This window comes from Monodelphis domestica, chromosome 8 (assembly GCF_027887165.1).
Source record: "Monodelphis domestica isolate mMonDom1 chromosome 8, mMonDom1.pri, whole genome shotgun sequence".
Classification (NCBI taxonomy): domain Eukaryota; kingdom Metazoa; phylum Chordata; class Mammalia; order Didelphimorphia; family Didelphidae; genus Monodelphis; species Monodelphis domestica.
The window spans coordinates 17,517,097-17,543,932 of NC_077234.1; the positions used below are offsets into that span (position 1 = coordinate 17,517,097).

The 26,836-nt window shown below is 38.8% G+C and overlaps 1 protein-coding gene across 3 annotated transcripts in view; it reads left to right on the forward strand.

The window, feature by feature from the left end:
* The window catches only part of KCNAB1 (potassium voltage-gated channel subfamily A regulatory beta subunit 1), a 440,657-nt gene that overhangs the window by 286,525 nt on the left and 127,296 nt on the right, over positions 1 to 26,836 (forward strand). For all 3 annotated transcript variants that reach the window (XM_001363605.4, XM_001363525.4, XM_001363683.4), the window contains exon 2: positions 8,138 to 8,181. In XM_001363605.4, coding sequence (XP_001363642.1) covers positions 8,138 to 8,181 — 44 coding nt within the window. The remainder of the gene's footprint in view (positions 1 to 8,137; positions 8,182 to 26,836) is intronic.

A 26,836-nucleotide genomic window follows, 5' to 3' on the forward strand; every position in this document is an offset into this window, starting at 1 on the left:
AGAGAGGTACAGTCTCAGAGTCATCTGAGGCATTGAAAAGTTAAAGGTCTTATTTAGGGTCACAGTCAATATTCATTAGGATTTGAATTTAGGTCTTTCAGATTCTTTTTTCTATCCTCTATCCAGGAATTCTCAAATATTTCAATATTAGGACCACTTTATACTATTAAAAATTTTTGGCGAGGGGGTAGCTGGGTAGCTCAGTGGATTGAGAGCCAGGCCTAGAAACGGGAGGTCCTAGGTTCAAATCTGACCTCAGACACTTCCCAGTTGTGTGACCCTGGACAAGTCACTTGACCCCCATTGCCTAGCCCTTACCACTCTTCTGCCTTGGAGCCAATATACACTATTGACTCCAAGATGGAAGGTAAGGGTTTAAAAAAATTTTTTTTGAGATCCCAAAGAGCTTTTTTTTAATATGGGTTATATCTAGGAGTAAGCTCAAACAGCTGAGCTGATTGTTAAATTTTTGACATAAGCATTCATGCCTCAGAATTCATCAGCTACAAAGTTGGACTTGATATATTGCTTAATGATTGTCTAGACTTTAGAACATGGTGGAGAAAATGCTAATATGCACATTAATCATAAAAATATGCCCTACTTTTTTTCCTGTAGAGCTTGTTGTTAAATATTTACCAGTACCCTCATGGTCATATCTATCTATAATTGCAAATTAAACATTAATATAAAACAATTTTAACCTTGTGGATGCCCAGAAAGGATCTTAAGGAACCCCAAAGTCACAGTCTCATCCAAGCATACATGCTGTACCCTTGTGGTGAAATAGATTCACTTCCATTTTAGCCCATTGAAATCCCTCCTTGTCTTCAAGGCACAACACAGACACCACTTCGTCCCTTCTAACCCAGCTATAAATGAGTCAGTCCTCCCTCCCTCCTCAATTTGCTCATGCCGCTAGATTTGACTTCTAAGCACTGCTCATATTCTAACTTGTGCCATGGTCGGTTGTATGTGTGTTTGGTCCCCTCTACTTCACTGTAAGTTTCTTCTAGGCAAGGACCATGTTGTTTTTCATCCTTATATCTAGTATCTCGTAAAGTGCCCTATATACAGTAGGTACTTAATAAATACGTGTTGGAAAAAGGAATAATTAATCAACTGCTTTATGATTACACATTAACTGTACACCAAAAGAGATTGAATAAAAATAGAATTAGACTGTGAACTGACCATTTAGAGCCCCCATCGGGAAAGCAATAGATGAACTTAGAACCTGCTCTATTTTTTCTGACTCGCTCACTCTGTTCCATAAAAATGAATACATTTTAATGAAGAAATGAAAATGAGCTATTTGTAGATTTATATTATTTATGTGATTCTGTAAATCATTTATGTGCCTGGTGGCTTCCAAATGACTCATTACACACTATACTAACAATGATGAATGGCACCCCGGTAAGAAAACTTTATCACCATTTGTCGTCACCTTCATGGTTGTCAAAACCCACATGTCTAACAGAGCCATCAAACCTAGCTAGCTGGCAAATGATTAATGAGTTTAAAGGAGAATGAAATGGGCTTCTCGTTTGCAAAATGCAAACACCCCAAATTCGACTCAGAATGTTCTGGCAAGATGGAATCAAGGGAGAAGAGTCTGGTATTATGAAAAGAGCTGCATTGGGAGTCAGGGAAAATGTAGTCAATCTTATCTCTGGCTTACCACGTGAGACCTTGGAGAAGTCCAAATGTTCCTTCACTGGGAAAATGAGGCGTGGGGAGGGAGGGAGGAGAGTTGGATTGGATGGGGTCCGAGGTCATTTCTAGAGCTCTGATCCTATGATCAAATCCATCCATTCACACTGAACACAACAAGCATTCATTAAGCATATATTATGTACCTAATACATTACTAAGCATTCAGCCTACCAATATTAAGAAAAGACTAGTCCCTGCCCTCAGGAAGCTTACACGAAACTGATTTTTGATAGACCAGAAAGATACCACAATAGTACGATAAGGCAACCAAGTATTTCATCTATAAAGATTAAAAGCCAAGTTAAACTGTACTGTGCTGATTAGCTTGAAATTAGAGGGCAAGCTAGATGGCACAGTGCATAGAGCACCAAAGCTGGAGTAAGGGAGACTCATCTTTCCAAGTTCAAATCTAGCCTCACATACTTTTTGGCTATGTGTCCCTGGGCAAGTCACTTAACCCCAATTGCTTAACCCTTCTCTTCTGCTTTGGAACTAATACCTAGTATTGATTCTAAGACAGAAGGGAAGAGTTTTTTTTCAATAGTATATTAAACATGTTTTAAATTTTCTCTTTACATTTTTTTCATTAGATTTATTTTAAATTATTAAATACCTTACTTTTTAGTATCACTTCCCAATAACTCTGTCACTTGGCACTTCTCAATGTACCCAGTAGAACCCCACATGACAATGTAGCACAGTTGAGTCTGGTATCAACATCTTGGCCGTCTTGGCCAACATACATTTAAGGTCATTTAGTCTAGTCCCTCATTTGACTGTTGTTTGAACCTGAAAACCAGAAAGGTCACACAGACAGTAAGGGATGGACTCAGAACCTGAACTGAGGCCAGCATCCTCCACTGCATTGTGGTGCAGGCTTCAACGGTTTACTGGAGTCCTCACTCTATCAGAGTGCTGATGTTTTTTCAGTGATGGTTTCTATTGCTTTATTGCAGATAGATGCGAATAACTCAGTTCCAAGTGATCAAGGATCAGTGCTCTAGGAATGACGCCCAACCCCTTCTAGTCTGACTTTTTATCCCTCTTCCCCAACCTCTCATTTTCCCGTTGAAGGAACATTGGGACTTCTCCAAGGTCATGCGTGAGCAACCAAAGGCAGGATCTCTTTTCACAAGACGGCTCTCTTCTCCCTAGATCTCATCCTGCCAGAACATTCTGAGTCGAATTCTGGCTGTTTGCATTTTGCAGAAGAGAAGCCCATTTCATTCTCCTCTAAACTCATTAATCATTTGCCAGTCAGCTTGGTTTGATGGCTCTGTTAGACATGTGGGATTTGACAACGATGAATGTGACACCAATATTATTCCTTTGCAATATTTACAGATTATAATGTGTAATGTGTTACATGATAATATTATTCTACATATATATCGTTCATCCAGCTTGGCTTATTTCTGTATCAGTTCATATGAACCTTCCTAAGTTTCTTGGAATCCATTTTAAAACCTGCTTTTTTCAGTGCTTCCCTTTCCGCCGTGGGCTGGCTCTCTTGCTACCAAGAGGTTCTTTGGAAGAAGGAGGTCTAGTTTGGGATTCGCTTTTGTAGGGAATCAGCTCTCCACTCTGAAAGCTGCTCTCCATGGTTGACATTTCTGAGCCATGTGGGTAATCTACACAGCCAGAAGCAGCCAATTTAAATCCTAATAGACCAGACTGAGCTTTCTCCTTTGAGCATCTGTGATTTCTGCAGGGATATCTGTAAACATCAGAGCTTTATTAGATCCTGAGGCTAACTGATTACAGTTCTAACTACATTACTGGTTATTTTACACCCAGAAGCACCTTTGAAATTATATACAATTTTATTTATATACAATATAGAGAGATTATACCTATATCTTAATATATATTTATATGTACAATATACAGATAGATTATAGATATATATCTAAATATGTGTGTATATGTGTCTATATACATATATGTATGTGTGTATGTATGTAAACATCCAGAAATTTAGCCAAGGTCCTCTATAATCACAGCCAGAGTCCTGGGAAAGGCAAAGGGAAGGCAGCCCTTCCCTTCTGAAAAAGCTCAGCTTCCTCTATCACATTCCCAAACTAGGAGGCTGTGGTTCATTCTGAACCTTGACCATAGAAAGAAGGATAGAAATTCACCCGTAAGGCAAAGCCTATTGGCACCCCATCAAAATGTCTGTCATTCTAAGAGGCACACTGGCACAATAGGACTTCAACTGGGAGGTGGGATGGGTGGAGATTGCTTCTAGTGTGCAGAAAGTCAATGGCAAGAATGGATGCTATAAATGAATCTGAGACTCACCACCTGCAGGTACAGGGTGCCCAAGGAAAAGACTAAATTGGGCAATTTTTCTCTGCCTTCAAGTGGAAAGGAAATTCAAAAGAACTGGGGACTTTGTGATAAAGACAATTACTCTGGTCTCTAGACAAGCATATATTAATATGCATTTTAATGAATCTTTTATGTTTTAAGCATTTCTTTTGGGACAGAGGAAATGATACCTACTTTGTTCATTGAGTACTTTTTCTACAAGAGACCCTGTTAATCACTTTTGGGAAAGTCCCTAGATATAAGCCTTACATAAGCTTTCATTTCACTCTCTGGTGGGATCAACAAGCCAAAGAAGGCAAGAAAAATCCAACAGGCACACTGGGAGATATTGAAGGTTGGATTCCAGACCAACAATAAAGTGAATATTTCAATAAAGCAAATCACCAAGATTTGGGGATTTCCTAGTGCATATAAAAGTTACATTTAGACTATACTATAGTATATTAGGCGAGCAGTAATATTATGACATACAATAGTCCATGCCTTAATTTAAAATATTTCATTGAGGGGATGCCCTCCAATTGGGGAATGGCTGAACACTGTGGTATATGTTGGTGATGGAATACTATTGTGCTGAAAGGAATGATGAACTGGAGGGATTCCATGTGAGCTGGAACGACCTCCAGGAACTGATGCAGAGTGAGAGGAGCAGAACCAGGAGAACATTATACACAGAGACGGATACACTGTGGTATAATCGAATGTAATGGACTTTTCTACTAACAGCAATGCAACTATCCAGGACAGTTTTGAGAGACTTATGAGAAAGAATGCTGTCCACATCCAGAGAAAGGACTGTGGGAGTAGAAAAACAGAAGAAAAACATTTGCTTGATCACATGGTTCAATGGGGATATGATTGGGGATGTAGACTCTAAATGATCATCCTAGTGTGAACATTAATAATATGGAAATAGGTCTTGATCAATGACACATGTAGAACCCAGTGGAATTGCACATCAGCTATGGGAGGGGAATGGGGGGAGGAGAGGGAAAGAACATGAATCTTGTAATCATGGGAAAATATTCTAAATTAACTAATTAAATAAAAAATTCCAAAAATGGAAAAAAAAGAAAAAAACACTTCATTGCTAAAAAATGCTAATCATCATCTGAACCTTCAGTGAATTGTAGTCTTTTTGCTGGTGGAGTGTCTCACCTCCATTGGTGGCTACTGACTGCTCAGGGAGGTGGGTGCTAAAGGCTGCTGTGGGGCTAGGACAATTTCCTAAAATAAGACACCAATGAAATTTGCTAGCAACTGACTCTTCCTTTCACTGGAACATGGAGGGGTCATTGTATGTTATTCATTGGTTTAATTTCAATATTGTGCCCCAGGGAATTGAAGAGGGACAGAGATAGAAGAACTACCAGTTGGTGAAGCAGTCAGAACATACACAACATTTACCGATTATGTTCACCATCTAATATGGGCATGGTTCCTGGCACCCCAAAATAATGACAAGGGTGACATCAAAGATTGCTGATCTGAGATCACTAGCACAGATATGATAACAATGAAAAAGTTTGAAATGTTGAGAGAATTACCAAAATACGACATAGAGACATGATGTGAGCACATGCTGTGGGAAAAATGGCGCCTATCAATTGGCTCTACACAGGGTGTCCATAAACCTTCAATTGGGAAAAACACAGTATCTGTGAAGCACAGTAAAGCAAAGCACACTAAAACGAGGTGTGTCTGGATTCCCTTTTGGGTTCCCCTGTGGTTGAGCCTAATCCACTTGAACTCAGAGATGGAAATCCTTGTCGGAAGCTCTTCTTCCTCGCCTCCCTGCTGTCTACCCCATCAACCCCTCAACTGTCTATGACACTGACAGATTGGAAAATAAAGGTATAATCTTACTATCTTGAACAATTCTCATGGGAGTGTAGAGATTTAGAGCAATGCACATATATTTGATATGTGTGTATGTGTATTATATACATATATTACATAGGTATATATTGTGTCTATCACATTTTAAACCTTAAAACTCTCAATCCATGTCAGCTACTACTATTTTATTGTGAACATGATTGAATCTAGTCTTATTCTCTAGAGTTCTGGCTCATTTTGCCCATAAGCACTATGTGTGCAGAACTGTATATTTTGACACTTGTCTCACCACAGCTGGAGAAATGACCTAACCTGAGATTCTGGTGGTGGTAGTAGTTGTCGTCGTTGTCGTTGTCCTTGTCATTGTCGTCACCACCGCCCAACTGCTAACATAATGCTTAAGAGAAACTGGCGAATCTGCCTCAACTTCAGGCATGGCAAGCATCATTCCCTTTTTTGCCCAGCTAATTCTCTACCTACAAGAAACAAATAGATGGTTTGGCTTCATGGAATCCATGTAGCCAGTCTACATGAGTAATCCTAGTGAAGAAAAGCTATTCCTTTTTCTAGGTTAGTCCCATATGATTCCTACTTTGGGAAACTGTTATGTCATAGAAAGAGCACTATATTTGGCCTCAGAGGACCTGAGTTCAGATGTCACTACCAATACTTTTTTACATTCGTTTCACTTCTCCTGGCTTCAGGTTTGTTCTCTGGAGATGGAGGAGGTTCAACTATATATCAGATTTAGAATGTGAGAGGATCCTGGGACCATTTATTGCTGACCTCTCATTTGAAGAGATGATGCCCAAGGAAGGACAAAGAGGGCATTTTAAGCTATGTTTCCTGACTCCAAATACCGTAGAGTGATTCTGTCATGGTACCTCCCCGTGCTTTACCTGTCTCCCTTCTTTTCATCTCTTGCTATGTATCTCACTCCAGTGGTTTCCATCCAATCTCTCTGGGTCAATAGGTTTTTAGCATACAATAGAGATTCTTCCTGCTGGGGGACTCCCAGGAGGCTAAGCTGATGCTGAAAGAGCTATTTCTTACCCAAACTGTTTTTAAAGGGACTGAACACTTTCATTTTTTAAAATAAGAGAACATGGTAAAGACATTTCTAGAGTAGTTTATTCACAGCTGTTCAGCTAACATGGAAAAGTGCAGGTCAGTGAATGAGTGATTGGATTGGAAAAACTTGGCACTTTTAGACATATTTTCTCATTTTTGGCTTCACAACAGCTGTGAGATAGGTGAGACTTGAATAGTAATTCCCTCATTTTATAGATGAGAAAACTGAGGCTAAGTGCCTGGGGGACTGTAGAGGCTTTAGAATCCAATCCTCTCCTTTTTCAGTTGAGGAAACTAAGGCACAGAGAGGGAGAAGGGGATGAGAATAGAAATTCGAGGAAGGAATCTCTTCTACTCCCAATAAAACAAACTTCTTGAGGCTAGATTATAGCTTGTTTTTGTCTATGCATCTCACCATTTAGCACATTGCCTGGAGCAGAGTAGGCAAAATAATGATATTTATTGTATATAATATATAACCTTAATTTAAGTTGTACATGTATATCTCATACATTAAAGCATAAGCTTCCTGAAGACAGGCATCTGGGAGGTCTTACCTTTCCATATTCTGAATTGTTTCACTCCATAGACAACATTGAATGACTACTGATAGAATTAAATGTGTTACATTTGTTAGTGTTCATTCTTTTGTTTACTTTTCTGCTCTCCCCTCTCCTAGAAGAATGTAACCTCCTTGAAGGCAGAGTCTTTCATTTTTTGTCTCTGTGTTACTAACACCTGGCACAGTGCCTGGCACATTGTAGGCATTTAATAGATGTTTTTTGATTAATTCTTAAAAAAGGGAACTAGCTACCTTCCTCTATGAGTTTTTTTTTTTGAAATGCATTTTAACATGAGCTTTGACATGAGGGAGAATTTCTGTGTGGGTTCACCATGAGATGGAAATAATGTTCTGATCTATCACAGAGAGAGATTTTTTTCCCCTTTGGAAAAGGAGTTTTCATGTCTTCAAGAGAGTTTGTGGAGGAGAAAGATGTCCTGAAAACCCACACATTTTCCCCCTCTAGCTCCTATCTCTGAAGTAGTTCAGAAAAAGAATATTCTTAATTAAAGCTTGACAATAATATTTATGAATTCCTGTTTTCTAGACAGAAAAAAACACTGTATATGTTTTCCACCTTGGTGTTATTAATGTAATTTTCTCTTTTTATTCTAGGAATCTTGGGAAATCAGGACTCAGAGTTTCCTGCTTGGGCCTTGGTAAGTAAATACACTGGGGATAGGGAAGAAAATTAACATTAGGCAGGATTGAATGAGTCAGCCTTGAAAAACACAGACCCACCAAAGTAGTTAGAAAGAATAAGCCACTAATCAGGACAAGGGAGACAATGCTCTATTGGCCACTACACAGAATCATGCATAAGAAACCACACAGAGACAAGCTCTGGGACTGTGGGAATGCCATCTCCAGGAAAACTCACCTCAAAAGGCAATTTTTTCCAATGAACCAGAGAACTTGGAGGTCTCATATACCTTTTGGGGAATAAAGGATAGGAGGGACAATTGATTGGCTTATGATGGAGATCAGGGAAGTGGGATCGTATTACCTTGGAAAGACCTAGATCAGTGATGGCAAACATTTTACAGACAGAGTGCCCAAAATGTAACTGTCACACTCACCCTTATTTCAGACAGGGGAGGGAGAAAACTCTCCAATTGGGCTGCTGAGCGGAGGGGTGAGTGATGAGAGAAATGTCCTTAAGTAAGCATGAAGTGGGGAAGGGGAGCAGCTCCCTCTGGCACACAATCCATAGGTTGGCCAACACTGGCCTAGATACAGTGGGACAAACTTCTAATACAAAAGGATACTGAAGAGATTTGATTTTGTCTCTTAATTCTACCTAAACTGATGTCATTGGATACTTTAAGGTTTATTGTTCCATCTAAGATAAGGGCCTGTCTATAACTTCCCTGAAGGCAAGTTCCCAAGGGACAAAGGCAAATTAGGGGGTTTCATAAAACAGTGCCATACAATGTAAAATGTTATTGTTTAGCTGTTTTTCTGGTTGTGTCTAACTCTTTATGACCCTTTGGGGTTTGGGGGTAGGGTGGGTAGGCATAAAATACTGGAGTGGTTTGCCATTTCCTTCTCCAGTTTATTTTATAGATGAGGAAACCAAGGCAAACAGGGTTAAATGACTTGCCCAGGATCACACAATCAGCAAGGGTCTGAGACAAGATTTGAACACATGCCCATGAATCTTCCTGACTCCAGCCAGGCACTCCCTTATCCACTGTGTCACCTAGTTGCCATTGCAAATATTATTAGGATGGGAGATAAGCAGAAGAAACATCTCTAGCCTAGGGGAATGAAGTTCCCTTGCCTTTTTTTTTCTTTGCAGACATCAAATGAAGGATCCCAACCACTCTAGAACCTTCTCAAATAGCTTCTAACTGATTGATTTTACTTGTGCTTCTGGACAAGTCAGAAGTAGCCCAATATTTGTGTGACTTACAGTCCTTCTCAGAGAGTTAACAGAATTGAATGACTCCCCTTACTCTGAGCAGCTCTTAGGCTGCCCTACAGCGGACTACCTTTAGAACAGCTCTCTGTAGCGTAGGTTTGTCCAAAAGAAGTCCATGCAGATTGAGCTCTGCTCACATGTATATTCACTATGGAAAACACTTGAAATATTTACCAACAATATAAAACATACAAAATGAAAATCACTATGTGAGTCTCCTAAATTGTCAGTTTCCATGGAAACAAATACAGTGGATTCTCTCAATGGAAAAAAAAAGATTTTGTTCAAGAGGTCTTTGGAAGGATCAGCCCTATCATGGTCAGAAAAACAGCCTCTTTCCTGTGGATACCAGAAATTCATTCCTCAGTGAAATGTCATGTGTCAATTCTGCCTCTGTTGAATAGTCCAAGGCTGACATCTATGCTCACTAGAGGTTGAACTCCAATTCTAATGTGTTTCGAGGAAACCGAAGACTGTGGGTGCGCGGTGCTCTAACATTTCAAATGGCACCTGGAAGAAAACATCTGTCTGTCTATATTAGAGCTAGTCTGATGGATTCTGATCTGGTCCTGGGTTGGGATGTGGGAGGGGAATGGGGGCCAGCCAGGGAGGAATAGGTAATGCAGATAATGGAAAGAGCATTGGCTTTGTTCTAAGCAAAAGGACAAAGCTGGACGGTTTTGAATAAGCTTCCTTCAATTTGTCTTCTGAGTTGCCTCTATAAGCCAGAGGAGAAAAGAAGTGGCCAGTAAATAAACAGCCTTCCATGGAGTCAAGAAGACTTGAGATCAAGTTCCTGCTCTGATACATATGGGCATTGTTTAACCTCTTATTTCTCTAGGCAACTCTCTAAAATTAGATTTTTTTGATAAAGTAAACCTAGATGTTTTTCTTTTTGTTTATTTTAAAACAATTTGACAAGATCAGAATGAGAGACAAATAGAAGGCACAGCAATTTTGCCAGTTGTTTTTTTTTTAATTTTATTTTATAAATACAAACTAAAACTGAAATTAAAAAAAACCAATCTCCCTACTTCAATAAAAAAATTTCCCACAAATTCAGGAAAAGTCTTTAAAGAGTTGAAGTCTACCCATGTAAAACTTATCCCACAATCCAAATTGCAAGTGGCAAAACACAATAGTTTACAATTCATTTGGGTGTGATCAGGTATTAAAAGCAGTGGTTGAGGGAGTTCCCTCAGATCCCAATATGGAAGGTCTAAGTCCTAGGGTCTAGCCCTCCCTCTCCAATAGTTCTTCTGGGAAATGGGACACAGGACACTGAGCCAGCCAGGACTGATTGAGTACCCCCACAGGGGACTCTATGATTTTCACTCTACCTGCCTTTGAAGGGATTCCTTTCAGATCTTCAGGCTCTTGTTTTCATGATAGTAAAGAGAAGGACCAGTAGATATTCCCCTCCACTCGCAAACAAACAAAAAAAAGGTCATTTTGCTGATGTCAGAAAATGAGAGAACAGGTGTGTGGGCACTGGAAAAAAATGAAATGTCAGATATTTATAAAAAGTGATGGAGAATGCACAATAGATGATATGCTGGGTCACCTGCTTATTTCCTGCTGAGAGCTTATCAAATGTAGCATTAAATGTGGTTTTGTAACTCAAAATGCAGTTCTCTTGGGCAGTTGGCCAAAGACAGAGAGTGCTGTCTCTTGCCAAATTTTCATATAGCCAGGCAGAAAGTTGGGTTTTGGGGGGGCTTAGAAGCAAGAAAGCAAAGGAGTAAGAGTAAAACTGTGTCTGTTTATGATCTCCTCTTCTTGCAAGAGTCCAAAGGCAGAATATTCCCACCTATATTTAGAAATGGACAGAACCTTGGAATCCTACGCTAACCCCTTTATTTTACAAATGAGGGAACTAAAGTCCAAAATGGGGAAATGGTTTATCCAAGGTCACACAGGTGACAAGTGGAAGAAAACCATGATTCCAATCCATCTTCTCCCGGCCAGTTAGCTGTCCTCCTGAAGTGTGTCTTCTTTCTTTGCACATCCTTTAACACATTCATTTCACATTTCCTCCTTGACGGAAAGAACTAATAAAATAAAATATTTAACATCTTTGAGGATTTATGTTGAGCCTCTGACATAATGGAGAAAAGATGGCTGGGCAAACTAACTGATGTCAGCATAACGCTGAGTCAACTAGTATTGACTGTGTCTGTGGAACTGTCCAAGACCTTGGAGATGCCAGGAAGGCAGTTAACCCCAAATGCCTTGGAAACACCATGGCAGGTGATTCTTGATTCTGCTATAATCAGAGCTTAGAGCTAGTCTGGTGGATTCTGATCTGGTCCTGGGTTGGGATGTGGGAGGGGAATGGGGGCCAGCCAGGGAGGAATAGGTAATGTAAATAATGGAAAAGAACATTGATTTTTGGAGTCAGAGCAACTAGTTTGAATTTCAGCTCTGCCATTTACTATCTTCCTGTGGGTCCTTGGGCCACACACAACCCCTTTGAACCTGATCTAGAAAATGAAGGGCTTCTCCTTGCCTAGAAGGCTAGCTCTAGAGCTTAGCTATAAGGGAAGTTGACCCCCTTTCCAGCCCTGAGTTCTTAATCAAATGATGCTAAGAAGGAAAAGATTTTTGCTCAGGGGCAGAGATGGGTGTCAGCTTTGGTTGAGAAAGGATCCCCCCCCAATGTAGCCTGGATGCAGAAGGTTGAGATACAAAGACAAAAATGAAGTGATAGCTGCCCTCATGCAAATTACAGTCTCCTGGAAAGAGCTACTATAGACTAATACTAATAGTAATAATAGCAATAGCCTGCATTTATATAGTACTTTAAGGCTTATGAAGTACTTTAGGACTATTATCTCATTTAGCTTCAATAGCTCTGGCAAAAAATAGGTGCTATTATCTCCATTTTATAGATGAGGAAAATGAGGCACTCAAGTGACTTGTTCTTATTACTTATTATTAGGTCTTATTACTTATTATTAGGTCTTATTACTGTATTTGAACTCAGATCCTCTTGATTCTAGGTGCAGCAGTCTGATTGCCTAAATAAATAATAAAATAATAAATATATAATAATATATAAATAAATAAAGAAATAAATGAAATAATAAATAAATAAATAAAATAATAAAATAAAAATAATAAAAACAAAATACATAGAAGTTATAGTTGCCCCCCCCAAAAAACCCAAAAAGCTATGGAATATCAGGGAAATCTCTGCTTATTGTATAGGGGCACTTGGGCTTTACTGAACTCCAAAAAGCAGGACAGGGGAGGGACAGCAAAGACATGGAAGCATTAGATGGACTGTTCTACTTAAGGAGTAATAAGAAGGCAGTTTGGCTGGAATGGAGAACATATAAGGAAGAATACTGAGAAATCATTTGGGAAAGATAAGTTGGAGCCAATTTGTAAAGGGTCTTAAGTGATTGATGAATGAGTGAATGAATGAGAAAAGATATATCTGACATTTGTCTTACAGACACCACAGGAAGTCACTGAAATTTCTTGAGCAAAGGAGTGACATGATTAGACCTGGACTTTCAGAACATTAATTTGGCAGCTGTGTGGAGTATGAAGGGGAGGGAGACCTTAGAAAGGGAGACAAATTAGACAGCTATAGAAATATTATCCAGGAAAGAGGTAATTAGTGTCTGAAATAAGCTAGTAACTTTGTAGGTTCAGAAAAGAGAAAAGATAACAAAAGATGAAGGAGAGAGAAGCAACCACTGGCGGTCACTGGCTGAATAAATGGAATGAGTGAGAGTAAGGAGTTGATTTGAAGTTTACTAATGTCTGGAACCATAAGGATGGTGGTGCCCTTGGCATAAATAGAAAAGTTAGGGAGCAGGAATATTATCTAGTCCAGTTTAGGCATGTCTGACTCTTTGTGACTCCATTTGGGTTTTTCTTGGCAAAGATACTGAAGTAATTTGCCATTTCCTTCTCCAACTCTTTTGACAAGTGAGAAAAATGAGGCAAACAGGTTAAGTGACTTGGTCAGGGTCACACACCTAGTAAGTACTTGAGGCTATATTTGAACTCAGGACGATGAGATTTCTTGACTCCAGGTAATGCCATCCAGAGAGGGGATCCATAATGACTTGTTGTGCACAGATTGAGTTTGAGATGCCTTTGGGACAATTAGGTGTAGGTGCATACCTCTGCCTCATTATATTTAAATACTCAACTTAAGTTCAAATGACTCTCAGAGACCTTTTCAGGTCCATCTTCTCTGTTGTTAATGCCTTCTCTTCTAAGATCATCATCTATCTGTTCTCTATCTATCTGAGACATATAGTTCCCATATTATCTCATTAGTATGTGGGGTCCTTTGAGCAGGACTCCATTTTTGCTTTCTTTTTGTTCCAAGTTCTTAGTACAATGTCTAGAACATGGTAAGCACTTAATCAGTGTGTATTAGCTTGACTTGATTTAGGTGGTTATTGACCTCATTCAAAGAGAAATGAGGTCTACATGTGAAGATCCAAGAATCATTTGCCTGGAATTGATAGTTAAATTATTGGACCTGAGGACATCAATGAGAGAGAGGTACAAATCCCCAAGAATTGTCCCAATAGGGCAATTCTCCTGGTGGCAATTGCCACTGCTCAACCTTATCATGTGATCATTTAATCATCCTTAGCATGGAAAATAAAGTTGGACTTAGAGTAAGGAAAATTGGGTTTGAGAACCACCTCCAGACACTTATTAGGGGTGTGTCCTTTGGCAGGTCATTTCATCTCTACGAGCCTCAATTTCATTATCTGTAAAATGGGGGTAATAATAGCATATGCCCCACAGGATTACCATGAGGAATGAACAAGATAATGTATGTTCAACCTCAAGAGTGCTATACAAATTACAGGATCATTGATTTCAGTCTGGAAAGTACAAAGGAGGTCATGTCATTCAACCTCCTCATTTCACAGGTCAGAAAAATGAGGACTAGAAAAGTGGTCCAAGATCACACAGCCAGCAAATGGCAATGATGGGATAGGAACCCAAGTTTTCTGACACCAAAGCCAATGATCTTCACACTGTGTCATGAGCACTGTACAAAAAGTAGAAAAGAACTTGAGTCTTATGTCTACTGGCATGTTCAATCATGGAAAATTAACTTTTCTAAACATCAGTTTTCTCATCTATAAAATGGGTATGATACTACCTATAAATATAGGTAATAAATATAAATACCTATAAAATCTATCATAGGAATATTCTGAAGAGCCATTGAGATGATGTTTGTAGATCACTTTACAAACTTAAAATCACCATATAAACACTAGGCAAATTTATATGCAATGTATAATTTATATACAGTTCTATATATAATATTAATTATATATTTAATAGAATTATATTATACTATATTATACTACATATATGTAGTATATGTACATTAGTGCAATATAATATTAATATAATTAATATATATTTAGCAGTTATTTTTATCTCATTAGTATCTTGACATTCAAATAGGAAAAGACTCGGGGCAAGTTACTATCTAGTCAAAAATTTTAAAAATATTGTCCCAATAGTGTTATTAATGTTGTAGAGACAATTGCCCAGGTAGATAAAATCAGCTGAGTTTTGTAGTTGAATAAAAATTCATTGGGAGTCAGCTCATCCTCTGTAGGCTCACCAAGAGCTCACCCAGAGTTGACCAAATTGAGTTGCACTTCATACTGTCCCCACTTGATTTGGTCTCCATATATTAAGAGCGTCTCACTCTATATATCTTCTAGTGTGAGTTTTGGGTGGCATCTGGTATAAACATTGCTCTAATCCCATCACTGTTCTTATAGTAACAACATGACTTTCTGTGAAAGTGTCTGTGAATTCCAAGATCAGGCAAACTTATGCAACCCTGGCTCTTCTCACTTTTCTGTAGGCAGGATGAAAGGGCATTCGAGGTTTCGGCATAAAATATTAAACATTTTAAATGATCACCATGTGTTTGGGTCACTCTCATCCCTGATGTTACGGAGTGGACAAAATAGAGTCCTTGCAGTTATTATCAGCTCCTACAAAAAGCAGTTAGTGAGCACCTGGGTGCTACCTGATAGGGTGATTTTTAAGAGACATACTTTCTTCTGGCATAAGGTAAAGGAAGAGTGAATTGTCTTGAGTCTCTTCCGCATACACACAGGTCTTGTTGTTTGGGTGATGCTGATTAAACCAAAGACCCCCCCAAAAGGTTACTTTTCCTAGGCAAGATTTAATCTGAAGAGATGCTTTTGAATCTTTGAAATGACATTGTCAAGGGATTATTTTTTTTAATGTGGATTTCTCCTCAGTTTCTAGTCCCTAATAACTAACGAATTCTTCAAGAATCCATGATGTTCTCAATGTGAGTGCATTGACTATTCCCATAGATTACAGCATCCCTTAGTAGGTAGTTTTATAGAATCTCATCTGGAAGAGGCTTCCAAAGCTTTTTGATCCAAACTGCGCCTGTTCAGGAGTCCCCCTGTAATTACTATGCTCAAAAAATCTTTTGACCTCATGCTGAAATTCCTGGATGGTCTTTGGACAACAGACATAAGGTGACTTCCCTCATTTATACTCAAGCCTTTCCAGGTTCCAGGATTTTCTAGTGCTTGTTTTTTGTTTCCTAATCTTCTAAAATATAGACCACTTCTACAGCATAATAAGGTATCAGAATGTGACTGTAGTGGAGAAATATTGGCATATTATTGTGTCTATATCTAGATACACGGATTGCTGTAGATATGCATTTAACCACCAAAAGGAGCTCTTTGTCACTTACCTGACTGGATGGACTAGGAAGGCTCAGGATCTAGGAGTCCCCTGTTCTCTCTGGAACTCATGGTGTTTCATCCTGCTAAGTGGAAATACCAGACTCTATGGTTCTCAATGAGTGGACAAACTTATTCCTGCACTAGGTGGCCATGTCAATTTACTACGGATCAATGAGTATTTACCCAACTAGAAAAGGGCTGAGGTCCCACCTCTGACATCCTAACTCTTCTCTGAATTGTTATAGTCACCGAACCCTAATCAAATGATCTTGGTGTGATGAAGTCATTCTCATTCTCCACTGAAAGAGAAAGACCATATTCTACTGGATACCATGTTTTCTTCTTGGCATAAGGAAAATAAAAGTAATAAGCACCACATCACATTTACTGTGCAACTACGTACCCATATGTTTCCCAGATTCCATGCAGTTTTCAGACAGCATAACTTCACTCCAAACCCAGGAATTCTAGGAAATGCACAGATCAATTTGCTTAGCCCCCCCATTCTCTCTGCTCCTATAATCAGAAAAGGTATAGACAATACAACATAGTCACCAACTGATATATGACTCAGCTATCAGTTAACAGTGGTCATTAAGGAAATATTCAGGTACATTGGGCCAGGAACTTGATTAATATCAGGGGACATGAGCTTGGGGACCAATGAAAGCTAATCCATATATGTGGTTTTTGGCTTAATGTCCAATCTTGGCAGGGACTTCCTACTGCTCACCAAAGCAAATCTCTCACCATGAAACTACTTTTCATTTATGGAACAGGGGAGTTGACTCAGAGGGAAGTCCTAGCAAGGAGAGCCTGTTCCCATTCTACCCTGGTGTCTCCATGACTTTGAGATCTCTAGTTCCTATTTTAGTAGTTGGGAGGCAAAACCCAGTCCATTTGTTCTTTTAAGCCTAATGACCGTATCTCTTATTGCATCTCCCCCTTATTGCTATTTTATCACTTCTGCTTGCCATTCATTTTTAACTTGCCCACTGGACAGCCAAAGCTTGTCACTCCATCTTGAGCTGCATGGAAGAGGAAGAGACAGAAAGAGAAGAGATGCTCTATCAATTCATATAGACGTTTTAGATGGGGAAAGGTGCAATCTACAGGGATGGTGATTGTTTTCAGACCAATGTGAGTCATGTAGAGGATGGGAGTAGGTTGTGACCTCTGATTTCATTGGTGGGGGGGATCTCCCAGTGTGAAACCTCCCTCCTTCACCAATGGATACCAGTAATTAATCTATCACTTAACTCTTAGAGAGAATTCTGTGGCAGTGAGAACCTAAGTGATTTGTCTATGAATCTATATGTGTTAGGAAAGGCAGGGTGGAAGAAACACATCAAAATCCTGCTTCTAATACTTTCTAGCTGGGTGACCACAGGCAAGTAATCTACCCACAGTGGACATCAAGCGATTGCCTAAGACTTTGTTCTTGTTATTCAGCTGTTTCAGTAGTGTCCAACTCTTTGTGACCCCATTTGGGGTTTCTTTGGCAAATTGCCTGGAATGGTTTGCCATTTCCTTCTCCATTATACATATATAAAATGAACTCTGCTAGCAGAGGATGGCTTAATCCAAGGTTGTTATTGTTCATTTATTTTCAGTCATGTTTGACTCTTTGTGACCCCATGTGGGATTTGTTTGGTAGAAATGCTGGAGTGGTTTGCTTCTGCTTTCCCCAGCTCATTTTGCAGATGAGGAAACTGAGGCAAATAGGGTGAAATGACTTGCCCAGGGTCACACAGACAGGAAGCATCTGAGACTAGATTTAAACTCAGGAAGATGAGTCTCTCTGATTCCTGACCTGGCACTCCATCCACTGTGCCACCTACCTACCCCCATATCTACAACTAAGTTATAGATGCTTTGCACTTAGTAGGACTGGAGGGAATGCCCACACTGGTCACCTCATAGACCTTTGCCTTTTTGTTGTTGTCATTCACCATTCATTGTCTGAAGAGGATCAATGACATCACCAGGCTAAGTGTTGACTTGGGTGTAAATTGGATGAGAGTGAGACAGACTTGTACAAAGTTGTCAAGACAACCTGCTTGTCATCTAAGCTGTTTCCCCTAGAATACAGAGGAATGAGATATCACTGTAGGAACTATTTGTCTGTGCATTTTGTGGGACACGAGATCATAGATTTAGAAGCAGGAGGATGCTTAGAGGTCTTGAGGGCCAACCCCCCACCCCAAGCCCTCAAGAGAAGGGGGACTTGTCCAGTCACATGGGTACTAAGATGAGAAAGTTTGAACCCAGATCCTCTGTTTCTAAATCAATGCTCATCCTATGAAGTTCACCCCATTACTCTTTAATAGGATGACACTTTATGTCTCATAATGAGCTGAGTTAGAGTGGAAGTGAGTGAGAGAGCAGATAATCCTGCCATTAGGAAATATTGTCAATCAGACCTCATGTAGGAAAAAATAGCAGAGAGAAACTTCCTGCAGAGGGTGTGTGTGTGTGTGTGTGTGTGTGTGTGTGTGTGTGTGTGTGTGTCCAGTCCAAGCACACATTTCATTTCTGTCTCCTCTTAAGGGGTGCAACTGCAGGGAGCAGGGGGGGGGGCTCATTTGCTGCTCTAGAATTCTAAGAAGAAACAAGTGGATGGAGCAGCACTGTTGACACAGACTTCCACAAGGGACAAAAAGTCCTCCATAGGCATAGATGTGGCATTTTGACAAAGCAAAGAATTTCCCTTGGTTACTGTCTTTCTCTACTGCTTTACAAATGTAATCTGGCTCACTGTACTTCAGAGAGAGAAGGGGATGGGGGAAGAAATATTACTCACCATCCCCTTTATATGAGGAAATGGGCTGACAAAGAAATGAAGACTTTAGACTGAAGATGGGGGAGAGAGACTATGGGTACCATTCAAGCTTCCTTCCTTCCTTCCTGTCCAGTGGTTTAATTAGCAGCCAGTCTCCCTTGTCAGACACACTGAACTTCCTTGCCCACAAGCTTTAGCTGGCTTTCTGGAATCCTGAGTTATATGGAATCTGAAACATTAGAGTCTCCTCTCTGCCTCATTTCTCTTTTCTCTATTTTGCTGTTTCCAGGTTGTCTTCCCCATTAAATTGTGAGCTCTTTGAGGGCAGGGTCCATCTTTGCTTTTCTTTTTGTCTCCAGAGATTAGCTCTGTGCCTGGTTTCATGTTTATTTTTTTATTTGTTAACTGGAAAATCTGAGAGTTAATGGTGTAGGTTAAGGTCCAGGATAGGTTACAGAACCACAGAGATTCAGAGTTGGAAAGAAACTCAAAGGCCACTGAGTCCAATGGCACCACAATTAGAAACCCATTTACAAACCCCTAGATGGAGCATCCAGACTTTGCCTTAAGAACTCTGGAGGGGAACCCCTATAGAGTTATTGCCTCTTAGCATAGTTCTATGGGTCCATCCTCTCCTCATTGGTGACTCTTCCTTTTTGGAAAGATCCCCAGTCATGTTTGATTGCACTCATCTCTACTTTTGAGTGCTAATTACGCCATGAATGAAAACTCTTCCTTCTTCCATGTCTCCCCTTTCCAGAACCCTTACATGGGAGTTTTAATAGATAGGATTTTTATACAGGTTATACATACAGATGCTTTTCCAGTACTTTTATAGATAGGGTTCACACACACACACACACATACACACACGCACACAAGAGTCCTTTAGGCAAAATCTCAGTGCTTATTTGGGGGACTTGTAGATCAGATTCTTGATATAGTACAGATTGGACTAGATAGCACCATTATAGATGTTGTCTTCCTCCATTAGAAATGTAAATTCCTTGAGAGAAGCTTATATTTGTATCAACTGGAGATACTTCAATAGTACACAATAAATGCTTAATGTTTTATTAACTTTCTTATTTATTCCATTTTTAGATATTTCTAATTGTTAGGAACTTTTTCCTTACATTTCTTTTTGACTCCTTCTCTTCCTATCTCTCTACCTCACCTCTGGACTATGCTTATTGATACAGTGAATAGAGAGCCAGGCCTGGAGTCAGGAAGATCTGAGTTTAAAACTGGCCTCTGATACTTACTAACTAAGTGTCCCTGGCAAGCCACTTTACTGTGGTCAGTCTCAATTTCTTCTACAATAAAATGAGGACTGTCTTGTCAATATTCCTTCATATTTTCTACTAGAATAATATGAGAAATTTTATCAAATACTTTGCTAAGATCTATGTGAAAGCTCCAACATTCTGCTGATGCAACAGTCTAATAGTCCTATCAAAAAAGCAAATAAGGTTAGGCTGGCATGGCTTCTTTTTAAAGAGGCCATGCTGATTTTTTTTTCTCAACATTTCCTTTTCTAGATGCTAACTAACCTTTTGTAATTGGTTACAGACTTTTTCCAGGAATCAAAGTCAAGCTATTGTTTTTAGGATAGTGTCAGTGTTTTCAAGGATACAACCTGTTATTTCCACTTGCATCTATTGTCTAATATTTCTTTTAAAAAATTAAGGTGGCTCATTAGTTTCTTTTCTACATCTGAATAAGCCTCCTTAGTCAACTTCCTTATTCCTTCATCATTACAGCTTTTTCTCTTTGGAAATTTCAGAATTTCATCCTTAAGAACCTTCCTTCCTTCCTGGACTCACTTTCTCTGAAAGATATTAAAACACAGCACTCTACCTTTCTTTCCCTTTGAACTCTTTAAAATCTCTTTCTCCCCAAATATAGGGTGCATACTGGACTATATTCAGTTCTCCTTTTCTCAATTACTCATTCTAAAAATAGAATGATCACTTCCCTTCAAATTTCCCATTATTTCAATTTGACCAGATGGTGCTTCCCTAATAGTGAGAATCATATACAGAACAGGAGTTCCTCTTGTCAGGTCTTCTGCTTTTAAAAAACAAAAACAAAAACAAAAACCTCTTATCTTCTCTCTAAGAATCAGGATCAAGGCAGAAAAAGAGTAAATGCTGGGCAATTGGGGTTAAGTGCTTTGCCTAGGTTCCTGGTGTCTGAAACCAGATTTGAACCCAGGTCCTCCCTACTCCAGGCTCAGCTCTCTCTCCACTGAGCCACCTAGCTACCCCTAGTTCTTCTACTATTTAAAGGATGAAATTTTCATTGAGGCAGGCTGAGGAATTAAGGAAAGGATCAACTACTCTGCTTGTAGAAGAGAATACTCCCAGAATTATCTGGAAAACCAGATGCTCATCATTATTATGTGACACCTCCATGCCAAGTTTATGATATTCTTCCCAAATTCTTTGACAAAGAAACAGTTTTTCTGTAAAAGTGATCTGTAGCACTCTCCAATAAAAATATCACTTTTGTTTCTGACTCTGCCTCACAGGGTTGTGGTAAAGCTAAAATGAGGTAATATGTGGCCAGTGTTTCATGAAGTTCAAAGCACTAAGAGAATGCTGTTTAATTCTTTCTGTCCTTTCTGCCCCTCTTGGTCCTCATCCATGTTCTTCCCTTTCTTCTCTCCATTTTGATTCCAAGATTTCTTCACATGACTATATCTCCTTAACAATGCCTGTCAATCAGCTATATGGTGCAGGGGATAGAGTACTGAACCTAGAGTCGGCAGCATCTGAGCTCAAATCCAGCCTCAGACACTTACCAGCTATGTGACCCTGAGCAAGTCACTTATCCTTTGCTTCAGTTTACCAGCTATAAAATGGAAATAATAATAATAATTTCCCCCTAAGGGAGTGAGGATAAAATGAGATAATATTTGTAAAGTGATTTGCAAAATTTAGGAAACTATACAAGGGATGGTTAGTTTATGATTAGTAGTATTAGTATTAGTATTATTAATATTTGGTGGTGGGGAATCTCTTGGAGCAAAGTAAAACAATTAAATTTATCTACACAAAATGAACCATAACTTTTTAAACCTTTAAAACCCTGTTAATGTGTGATATGATCTCCTTCTGTGGCAACCATTAGCTCAGTCATAGAATCACAGAATATAAGAGTTGGAAAAAGATCTTAGAAACTATTTAGTCCAATCTCATTTTTCAGCTGAAGAAACTGAGATATAGACAGGCTAAAAAGAACACTCTAGACACACAGCTAGCTAGCAGAAGATTCAGAACTAGAACCCATGTCTTTTGACTTCTGATCCAGGAATCCTCAAGACCACCTTTTTCTGACAGTGGTAAATTCAAAAGAACTCCCAAGGGGCATAGAATTAAATGCACTCTTAGCTAGATTGAGGCTCTTAACTATGCATATTTATTACACAGTCTCATTTATTTTTTCCAAGAGCGTTAGAACTTTGATAAGTCAAAGGAGAGGATTGTGGGAGAAGGATATTGATAAGTCTGTCTATTGCCAGTCCAGAGGACTCATGATGAGATGGAGAATTTGACTATGACCACTAATCAAGACTATAAAATTTTTCCTGATCTTTGAGATTCATAGGAGAAAAAAATGAAGAAAAAAAGAATTCTGGCTCCTTTACTGCTCTCCTTTCCACATCTCTAGTTTCCACAGCTGAGAATTTGACAATTCTTTCCTCCTAGTGTGTTCTGAAGTTTGGGAGTCCTTTTGGACCCAAGTGAAAGCTGCACTCTCCTCTGGTTCAGTTTAACTTGGCTTCTGGAGCCTCAAGTACCCTTAGTGATGAGGACAGAGAAAATTACCAGAGGGAAACTGTGGAGCTTTGATTTTTTTTTTCATATGTGACCTCCCCTCAAGCTTCCTCCAAATTAAAAATGACCCATGGGGCCTGGAGATCTTTTCCAGGGAGAATCTTGCTTTCTAAACTTCATTCTCACACCTGGGTGAAACATATATGTAATGAGGAGGCTTGAATAGCAGGAAGCAAAAATGTTGTCAGCAATCATTTTAACATCTGACAACCAATTAAAATGAAAGAAAAAAGAGCAGAGCCAACATGTAATTATAGAAACTAACTAATGTGATAATGAATGGTAGACCTTAGGGACTAAATTGGAGCTGACATACTAACCATAGGATTATTCTTAAGGCAAAAAAAGGGACGGGGGAAGCAAATGGAGATATGCTATTCACTTTGTACCACTGCTCAAAGGAAGATTCCTATTTGATTTACTTCATTGTTGTTATTTAATGTTTTCCCCCTGTTACATCTCTAAAGCTATGGGAGCACAGCATAAGCGCTAGCTGGTTCTGCCATGTTTTAAAGAATTAAATAAAGTGTTGTTTACAATCTCAGTTTGGTACCTAAGGATCAAGCTAGTCAATTATGGAAAGGTCCATTGCCACTGGATTGGCTACTGGTCAATTCATTCTTTATCCATGACCATTTATGAAGCAAAGAAAAAATTTTAGATGGTCCTTAGTTTTGTAGTTCACTATGAAGGTTCTATGTGGCAATAAATGGGAGAAAGGGTAAATGAATCAATGAAAATATTCACTTTATTTCTTTTAAACAATAATTATATTTAAAGAATTTGATGACATTAATTTAATTTATAATAATTTGATTTTAAATTTATTATTTATTTATATTCATTCATTCTATGTGCCAAAGTTGTGTTGGGCTAAATACAATAAATGCAAGAGCAAGATTGTCCAAGATTCATTTAACTTATTTTTTAGTGAAAAGAGACAGCAAGTAAAAGAGGGCTGGTCATGAAACTGTTTTGGTTTATAAAGTTAAATAGAACCAGAAGCAAGTAAATTAATGTGAACTGTCCAAAAGGAAGGATATTTGTGTGATTACTATTCCTCAGGAAAGAAGTGCCAGAAACTGTGCTAAATCATGAGCACACAAAGAAAGGCAAAAACAGCCCCTTCTCTCTAGGAGCTCATAGGCTATTGGGGGAAACAAGATGAAAATTATTATGAAAACAAACAAGACTTAGATAAGATAGACTGGAGATAATAAAGAAAGGGAAAGCACTAGCATTATGGGAAAGGCTTCTCATACAAGGTGGGATTTCACCTGGGACTTCAAAAGAGCCAGGAGGCAGAGAAAAAGGAAGTAAGCAATTCCAGGCTTGGGGAACAGCCAGTGAAAATGCATTGAATTAGGAGACAAAGTATCACAAGAGAGGAACAGCAAGGATGCCAGTGTCAGTGAATTGAAAAACATATGAAGGGATATTAGGGATTAGAAGACTGTAATTATAGGAAGGAGATGGGTTAGAAAGGGCTTTGCATCCCAAAGAAAATCTTTATGTTTGATACTTAGAGGTGGTAGGGAATTATTAGAATTTTGGATGGGGATGTGGGAGCAGAGGGGACCAAGTCAGATCTTTCAGCAAGAGGTATCTGACAGTTATGCATAGTATGTCTGGAGTGAGAAGAGACTTGAAGTAGAGACCAACCAAGAGACTATTGAAACAGTTTAGACATGAGGTGGGGAGAGCCTAAATCAGGGTGGTGGCAGTGTCAGAAGAAAGAAGAAGAAATATAAGAGAGATGTTATGAAGGTAAAAGTGAAAGGAGTTGGCAGCTGATTAGATACAGAGGGATGAGAGAGTGAAGATATGAGGGTGACACCTAGGGTGGAAGTCTAGGTGACTAAATGGATGGAGGTGCTTTAGACACTAAGAGGAAGGATAGAGAGAGAGGAGAGTTTGGGAGTGAAAGATAACAAGTTCTACATCTAGTTTGGGATATCCAATAAGCAGTTGTTTATGCAAGTCTGAAGATTAGGAGAAAGGTAAGAGTTGGATATTTAGATCATGAGAATCATCAGAGTATAGATAATAATTGAATCAATGAGAACAGATGAGATCACCAAGGGAAATGGTATAAAGGGAGAAGGAGAAAAGGTTCAAGATAGAGCTGTGGTGGCACCCACAGTTGATGGGTATGACCTGGATAAAGATCCAGGTGTGGGGGGGAAGGACTAATCAGATTGGTAGAAGAACCAAAACCAAAATAAAACAAAGGCTTAGATATTCCTCAGAAGCCTAACACCTATTTATTATGAACACTTTAATAAAAAGGAGTTGGAATATATTGAAAATGCTGAGATCAAACAACATCCCTAAAAAATTTGCTTCTTTTTATAGGAAATACATTTTTACTACTGTGAATCACTTCAGAATCCATTTTATGTTGATATATAGGAATATATATATATACATTATACATATAATATCTATAAATTAGATTACCAATGAGTCAATGCTAAGGTTAAAACTAGCATGAAACTGGAAGGAAAGTTAAGATGAGAAGAAATGACAAATGATTACAAAGAGCTTCAACTTGACCTATTCAAATAAACCAGTGATGCTGAAAAATGGGAAATGGAACAAGGTAAAGATATTGTCCTTGATTATTACTTTTGCACAAAAAACTCAATCAACCATAATACATAGGTCAAAAAGGTCCAGAAACTTCATTCATTAATAAACACCTTATCTCTTTACCAGGCAGAAAGGTTTGGTATTCAAGGGTGATTCATGTTAAAAATGCTAATTTATTTATAAAGCACAATGGAGGAAGATGTCAAAGGATTATGAGCAGTATTACTTCATAAAATATTAAAATGAATGGAAGTGAAAACAAGTTTATAGAAAGTTTCACATTAGACTATATTGAACTCCATCATCCCAAGAGTGTCCTGAGCTAGATGAAACTGGCTGCCATGAAACAAATGGAAGCAAATGGACAAATGTATTCAAATCTCTACCACAATTTAATTGTGTCATCAGTCTAGTGGAGGCATCAGGTTTGTACAAATATGATTAAGTTGAAGTAGATATTAAGTGGACAAGTTAGGAAGGTACACAGCAGGAAACTAATGCGGAAGGTGAAAAAGTCTTTAAAGCATTAAGGGTTTATTTTAGAAGCTCTCTCAAGGAGAGTTTTCAAAAGTATGGGGAAAATTAAGGTTATCATAACCTGTAGGTCGAAAATGTAGCACCTAATAACTTTCCATTAAATGGGGACTCCCAAAATCTACCTCAGTTTCAAAGGACTCAATAGATGAAAAGTCAATGCTCACTGAAAACCATAGCTTATGAGCCCCTATTAATGTATTTATTTTATTCAGCCAATCAGAAAGGCTATATTAGTTGAAAGCAAAAGACATTGAATAGAATAGTATAACAAATTAAATGGCAAGAAAAGATTTTCAACATGCATGGAGGCATCCTAACCACAAGTTGCCACACTCCCAATCAGAGAAATGGACCCATGCTGATAACATGAATGATCGATGTGTGTGAAAGGGAGCACATACAAGAACATTTAGAATATTCAGAATACAAGAATATTTGGAAGATGTTTCCAAAGAACATGCAAGAAGAGAAAGACTTGCAAGGACCATGTACAGTCTAGGAACAAATTAGCTAGGGAAAGTCTTATCTCTTATCTTGAAGAGCTGCTTAGGTCTTCTAGCGATGATGGATGTCATCGATGTCATTGGGCTGTTCTCTGCCAGACATCCTCTCTTCACTACCTAATTGAGTAGGTTTCTTCCTTCCTGCAATACCTCTGCTCCTACCTGGGCACTACATCTCAGGCTATCTCTATTGGTTTCTCATTGTATTGTTCACTGAGGCATTCTTTGCCACTTTTTTCTGGTCTTCATTAATCCAGTCTCTTTGGATCACCTATTACTCAAGGCTATCATATATTAGGATACTTTCCCTTATAATGGAAAGCTGAAGTTCTTTTTATTTGGATAGCCTAAAGCCATGACAGCTATAGTTAAACAAGAATCCATCAAAAGC